At 46.2% G+C, this 7,550-nt stretch overlaps 1 protein-coding gene across 1 annotated transcript in view; it reads right to left on the reverse strand.

The window, feature by feature from the left end:
- Positions 1 to 4,614, reverse strand: part of Hebp1 (heme binding protein 1) — a 24,293-nt gene extending 19,679 nt beyond the window's left edge. The window contains exon 1 of the mRNA XM_005378979.1: positions 4,416 to 4,614. Coding sequence (XP_005379036.1) covers positions 4,416 to 4,493 — 78 coding nt within the window. The 5' untranslated portion in view covers positions 4,494 to 4,614. The remainder of the gene's footprint in view (positions 1 to 4,415) is intronic.
- Between the last annotated feature and the right edge of the window lie 2,936 nt (positions 4,615 to 7,550).

Here is a 7,550-nt window from a genome sequence, read left to right on the forward strand (position 1 = left end):
AAAATTTAGATTTAAGAGGTGGCTATTATAAAACTATTCTAGCGCTCCAGGGAGCTCTATTTGAATTTATTTCACTAAAATTTTCTACTTCAGCAAAGAATAAGGCATCTATGTGAACACAGTATTGGTTCTCAAAATTTAACAGCTCTTTTCTTTTTTTGTACTGGGGATGCACATGCTAGGCCAGGGCTCAACCATGGAGCTCTTTCCTTCCTTTCTTCCTTCTTTTCTTTTTCTTTTGAGTCCAGGTCTTTGATAAGTTGCCCAGGCCAGCCTTAAACCTGGGATCCCCCTGCCTCAGCCTCCTGACATAGCCAGAATTATAGGCGTGCACCACTGTGCCCAGATAAAATTCGACATTCTGATGGGTTTTCTTGTTAGATGGAATAGAGCAGCTTCCCTCACCCCATCTCTAGCTAGCCTGTACTTCCAGTCAGTTACTGGGCGGGAGGGATTTGAGCCTGGGGTCACAAATACCAATTTTTAACATGCACGCCCCAGACAGAGATATTGCGAGAATGCGTCTTGCTATGCGACTGCAAGTCCTCTGCAAGGCCAGGTTTCTTCTGGCCACTTGACATGGGGGTTGGACTGTACACGTTGACTTGGGAGGCCTGATTTCTCATTGCAAGAAGATATTAAAGCCAGGTATGATGGCATATGACTGCAATACATCAACCTGGGAGCCTGAGGCAGGAGGATCGCAAGTTCAAGGCCAGCCTAGACAACAGCAGCCTACCTCAAAAGAAGAAAATATTAATAATACTAACTAATGGAATATTTTCTGTTATTTTCTGTTATTATTCTAAACACCTTACGTAAGTCCATTCATTCAATCCTTCTAGCACTGTTATTATTCTAAACACCTTACGTAAGTCCATTCATTCAATCCTTCTAGCAACCCTGTGAAGAAGCTGTTGCTTTAATCTTCATTTGTAGAGGTGCAAGAGGTTAAGTACCTTGCTCAAGTTACAGGGGGCAAATAGTGGGGCCAGGATTCAAATCTTGGCTACGGGTCCTAACCTATTTGCACAGGCTGGACACAAGTCCAATAATTAGTCCAGCATTAAAACCAGCTCTGTTCTGGGCGTTCACAGGGCTCACTCAGCCCAACACAGGGAGCTGTCTACTCTCCTCCCTCCCTGATCAATGAAGCAGGGCCCTGTGTGGAATCACTGTGCTGGAATCAGTTCTGAACATCTGCGCGGGTACACAGGGTGCCACCCATCTGCCCAGGGGCATGGATGAGCGACACCCAGTTTCTTTTCAGGACAAAGGAGATAATTTCAAGGGGAGGCTCTTTTCAAAATAATAACATTCTGACTTTGTATATTTTCTTTTCTTTTAAGACAGGGTCTCACTCTTTAATTCAGGCTGGCCTTGAACTCACTATGTAGCCCAGGCTGGCCTTGAACTCATGGGCAATCCTCCTGCCTCAGCCTCCTGACTACTGGGATTACAGGCACGCACCACCACACCCAGCTGACTTTGTATGTTTAACAAGCACTGCATGTACCTTTGAATATTTAATTGCTACACTGGCATTGTCACTGTCATCTTGGAGTGGAGGACTCTGAGGGTTCAGAGTGTTCGAGATGTTAAGTACTTCGCCTGCAACTATCACCCAGGCTAAGGGAAAGGAACAGTTACCGTGCCCAATGAATTGCCTGGTGCCTGTTGAACAATTTATATGGTCATCTCACTCAAACCCCAAAACATTTCTAACAGTCTTCAGATGCATGAACTATTACTTTCCCTCATGATTAGCTTTGGAGAGATTAAATTGTCTGAGGCTACACAGCTCATAGCAGTGGAGCTGGGCTTTTGACAATTATATCGGTATGTATGTAGAATGTACATACAAACATTTGCATCCCTAGAACTGCAAAATTGTTTCATTAAAAACTAATATTTATAGTAGCTTTGGAGTAGATGAGAGATATTTTTATACCCATTCCATAGCTGCACAAACAGGTTCATTTCGGCAAAATAGCCTGATAACAGTATGATGCTTTATCATACCCCATTCATTAGGCCAAAATAGCCTGACAACAGTATGATGCTTTATCATACCCCATAGGGTCCCACAGTCCTGTCAAATATTGAGGGAAATCCTTATTAGGGATCTGTATTTAACCCTATAGGCACTACATCAGTGGTAGGTAGCACTGTATTGATAAGGCTCTAACAGGAAATAGAAATTAGTAGTGTTCAGAAGACAGGTACTACGACCCAATGAACTGGTTACACAGATAATAGAAGAATGGAGATGCCAAGCAGGGAACAAGGAGGCAGCAGAGAGCTTAGGAAGCTCCCTAGGAGAGATAGAGGAGGTTTATCTGTTACCTGAGCTCAGATACCAGATCACCTGGTAAAAGCTAGACCCATGGACATCTGTATAGGACAAGGCAAAGCCACAGAGTTCGAAGCTCCTGTTGTTAAGACACCTGACGGATGGGTAGAAAGGGGGAGAAATACTCTAGTTTCTCTCTTCTCTCTGTCTCTGATGAGTGCTGCCCACGGGGTAAACCTAGCTGGGAGACAGCTGATAGCTGAGCCTGGGAAACTGACACGGGGTCAGCCCTGACTTTACACGGAAACAGACAGCAAAGCTGGGAAAGGTGAGGAAGGAATCTGAAGGCACAGGCCACAGACCCGCCTGGGCATTCCATCTGTACTCAGCGTCGCCATTAACCCCAGGAGACCAAGAGAACATTAGTTCTTTGTCCACAAGAAAGCCTGCAACTGCAGATAACTGCACTGTTAGAACCATATAACCTGCACCAGGCGGAGACTACAGGCAGGATCTGGCTGGGACAGGCCCCCGGCAGGGCTTGCGAATATCTTTAGTCAGCTGCCAACCATTTTTACCATTGTGGTTGTCCTACTCAAAACCCGCAACTTCACTCCTAATGCGCCTGTACTTTCCTTACTTATTCTGCCTTTCCTGCTTGCTTTACTTTTTCTTTCTCCTTTTTTTTGGTGGTGGGGAGGGAACCTAGAGCCTTGCACGTGTTAAATGCTCCACCTCCAAACGACATCCCCAGCCTTACTTGCTTTTCTTCCCAGCACTAATCACCACCTGATACACGACACATTAGTTCTTTGTCCATTACAGTTTACGTCCACTAGAACATAAGCTGTATGAGGGCAGCGATCTGTTGGTTTTGTCCATTCTTTATCTCCAGTGCCTAGAAGAATATCCAGCCCACAGTTTGGCACTCAAAAAAAAATAACCAGTTCTTTGTGGAATCAATTTTAAATTGGGAAATTTCACACCAAGAACTTGAATCTCTGGCTTTCCTTACAAATCTGGCAACACTGGCTGGTGGGTGACACCACTAGGCCGCAGTGACTGGTGGGAGGCATCCTTTCTGGAGGAAGATGGGAGCTCTCTCTCCAGTTTGCCTCAGTCTCCACCATGCCTTATCATCCAGAACTGCCGGCTTCATTCTTTTTCATTATCTGCCGGGCTGCTGTGGGCACTGAATGTGTCACCCTCGATCAGGGCTCAAGCAGCTCATTCTACTTACAGCTGGGGAAACAGGGACAGATGAGCGACCGACCATTGTGGGGTAGAAGAGCCCAGTGTAGAGTCGAGGGCTTTTGCGCCATAAGCGCTGTGCTAAGTTCCCGAACCTGGTGCCCGGGTAACGTGGGCCTTTCACAAATGAGAGGCTGCGTGCTGGGAGCTCCTGTACAGCCTCACTGTCCTAAACACCTGTCTGCAGGGAGAACATAACTGAGTGGTCCACTGCTTGTGCTCGGGGAGGCACCCCATCTGCCCGTGTTACCTCTGATGTAAAGTTGGGGAAATCCAGCAATTATCCCTCCTCACTCACTCTAGCCATGCTACTGGTCGAAAGGAACTGCAGCCCCGGGCCTTTGCACGTACCCTTCGCTCTATGCTGGGCTCCTGCACACCCAGAGGCCTAGTTCAGGAAGCTCCTCCGGTGAAGGCTCCCTCACCCCCAGCAGAACTGCCCGTTCCTTCCCCTGCCCCACCCAGCCCAGGTCTAGGGTCAGTTCTACCTTATTTGGGAGGTTTATTTATTTATTTTTTTGCCAGTTAGGGCTCTGTCAGTCATTTCTGTAATGGTGTCCCTCAACAAACAAAAAACCCCCGATCAGTGGCTTAAGGGAGAGTGCATTCAACAGGCGGTGTCCAACTCGCCCGGACGGATCCTCTCCTCAAGTCAGCTTCTCCTCCGCCCCTCCGCAGCACGGACCTCTCCTTCCCCTCCTTCCCAGCCCCGCAGGCTGGGCGTAGTAGGCCGCGATCACCCACCAGCCAGAAGCCTCCGCAACTTCGGGGTCCCACTACCACCACACCTTTCCCCCATAACTCGCTCCGGCCGGACCAGGGGGAGCGCGGCGCGTCCCCCTTCGGGTCCCCAGCAACCCCGCGGGCCTACCTTGCCCCCGGTGCTGAGGACCTGCCACGGCCACGTCTCCACGCTCCCGAACAGCGAGTTCTTGATCATGCCCAACATGTTGCCGCTGCGATCGCGACCCACCACGGGCGGACTGGGGTGCAGGCGAGCGCGGGTGGGGACTCGGGTGCCGGCGAGCGCGGGAGTAAGGCAGCCGGGAGCGGGGCGGGGCCGCCGCGGGCTCCGCCCACAGGAACTGCTCTCGGCGGGGTGGGCGGGGCGCAGCGCGGGCTCCGTCGCGGTGGGCGGGGCCGTGGGCCGGGCTGCTGCTGCTCCAGGCTTCTCTCCACCCTTAATCTCTCAGGTAGAGGGTTGAAAAAACCTCTTGTCTAGTTTCTCGATGTTTGCTTTCCGACCATACGTATGTTTTGTTTTTTTTTGATGCAGGGTCTAGCTATGTAGCTCAGTCTGGTCTTCAACTCACTATCCTCCTGCCTCAGCCTCCCAAGTGCTGGGATTACAGTGGTACAATCCGTTTTAACCACAGATTCCACCATCCTTCCAATCCAGTTTTGCTCATTCGCTTCTATGCATAGCCTTCTAACCAGTTGTATTATCATGTATTGTGTGCTCCCAGCCAAGTTTACATCACTAAAGTATTTTATAAACTAATCTATAGAGTAGGAAATAGAAGCCCAAAATAAATAACTTCACAACCAGTGCGAGACTTGTCTAGGATTTGAACTCATGCCGGTGGTGTCAATGTCCGTAATGCTCTGATCACACCCTGTCATGCTGAGCTTTGACAGACGATCTCCACGTCTGCATCTGCATCTGCTTTCCAAATATTCTTTGTGTGTTCCCCTCTGTGCCGCACGGCTCCTTCAACCTGGACAGCGTCCCCTCTCACTCATCTCTGGGTGTTTGGCTTCCTTGAAAGCACATTTCAGCCACTGCTCTGTGAACGCTGTATGCCCCCTTTGTCTTAGTATTTGCCCACATGACGTTTGCCTGTGCACTTTTAACCCATTGATTTAGTGACGCAAATGTGGCTGTCGTGTGAACTTGGTAACTGAATTACTTGTGGGATTTGTGGAGGCCTCTCTGAGCCAATCTGAGGGACCTCCTGATGTCTCTGCCGGCTGAGAGCCCGATCCAGGCAGAGACAATCAATAACGGAGGTACTGCTGACCTCTAGTTTAGTGGGAGCAGATATTAACTTTATTAACTGTGCATAAAAAAGATTTACTTTCTGACAAACAAATGCTTATTCATTGCTGTAAAGTAAATCGCCACTTAATTATTTCATGCTTTCTTGACTCTAACATGTCACGGACTGTAAGAGGCACTGCTATCTTATGGACTGCAAAGAAAGAAAACAAATACTACCAACTATACCATTCAACTGATTTTAAATGCTTCCAGAAACATTAAAATGTGAAATGGCATTTTGTTATTATTTTCACTTTTATAATTGGTTGTATGTGTTAATGGGCTTCATTTTGGCAGATTCTCTCATGCACGTAATATAATGTGATCATTTTCACCCCTTTCTGTTACTCTGTCCCCAGCCCTCACCGCTCCAGTTTCACATTTTGGGGGGGCTTCAATGTGCATAGTATAATTTACTCATATCCATCCCCCATTACCCAGCCTCACACCCCTCCTCCTCCCTCTTATTCCCCACCTTTGTCTAATAATAGCTCCTCCTCTACTTGTCACCTTTTAAGATTTCACATATGAGGGAGAAATTAAAAATTTGTCTTTCTGAATCCAGTTTATTTCACTCCGCAACATGGTCTCCAGATCCACCCATTTTCTTTGCTTTTCTTTTTCTTTTTCTTTTCTTTTCTTTCTTTCTTTCTTTTTTTTGTTTGTCTTTTTGAGACAGGATCTCGCTATGCAGTTCAGGTTGGCCTTGAGCTCACTTTGCAGCCCAGGCTGGCCTCGAACTCACAATGATCCTTCTGCCTCAGCCTCCCAAGTGTTGGGATTACAGGTGTGTGCCACCACACCTGACGACACCCATTTTCTTGCAAATGACAGAATTTCATTCTTCCTCATGGTTATATACTATATTTTATATATCTATCTATCTATATCTATCTATCTATATATATCACAGTTTCTTTATCCATTCCTCTATTGATGGGCATCTAGATTGGTTCTATATCTTAGCTATTGTAAATTATACTGCAATAAATATAGGTATACAGCTATTTCTGACTCTAATTCTTCAGGTATATACCAAGCAGTGGTTGTTTTTGGTTTGGCTTGTTTTTGGTCCTGGGATTGAACCCATGACCTTGCACATGTTAGCCACACTCCTAGCCCAAGAAGTGGTATAACTGGATCAAATGGTAACTCTATTTGTACCTTTCTGAGAACTCTATTCTGTACCTTTCATCCTGACAACCACAGTGGCTGTCCTAACTTACATCCCTCTCAGCTGTGTAGAAGGGGTTCCCTCTCTATCCTTGCTAGCAGTTAGTTTTTGTATTCACCCAGCCATTCTGACTGGAGTGAGATGGTATTTCAATATATATATATTATATATATATATAAAATATATTAAAAAAATATATATAATATATATAAAAATATATAATATATATATTTTTGTTTGTTTGTTTTTTGTTTTTGTTTTTTTTTCTGATACCGGGAATTGAACTCATGACTTTGCACTTGCCAGGCAGGCACTGTGCTGCTGAGCTAAATCCCCAGCCCCCTCAATATAATTTTAATTCACATTTCTCTGAAATAGCCTTTAGCTTATAGTTCATAAAAGATGGCTATCACTTTGTAAGAGTCCTGAGTATTTTTTTCTGCTCATAGGCTGTCTCTCGCGTCATGTCTGTCTGGTGCTGGGAATTGAACCCAGACCCTCGTGTCCCCCGCCTAACCGTGTCTGCTTTCTTACAAACTAATCTCTTAAAGGATGGAGGAAAGTGTAAAGTTTTTTTCTCTCTTTTAGGTATGTTAAATGAAAAGTATAGGAAGCCATTGTCTTGGATGAAACACTTGCACTGGGCCTAACAGAATGGCTAAAACTGAAAAGGGAATCGTCCATGCTAAATTCCACGTCACCAGCTGAAACTGAGCTGTTTATCTGACCTGAAAAACCAGGGTAAGAAACAAAGGTTGCTTTATCCCTGGGTGCAGTGGTGCACCCTTGTA

This window comes from Chinchilla lanigera, unplaced genomic scaffold (assembly GCF_000276665.1).
Source record: "Chinchilla lanigera isolate Chin_1 unplaced genomic scaffold, ChiLan1.0 scaffold00012, whole genome shotgun sequence".
NCBI lineage: Eukaryota > Metazoa > Chordata > Mammalia > Rodentia > Chinchillidae > Chinchilla > Chinchilla lanigera.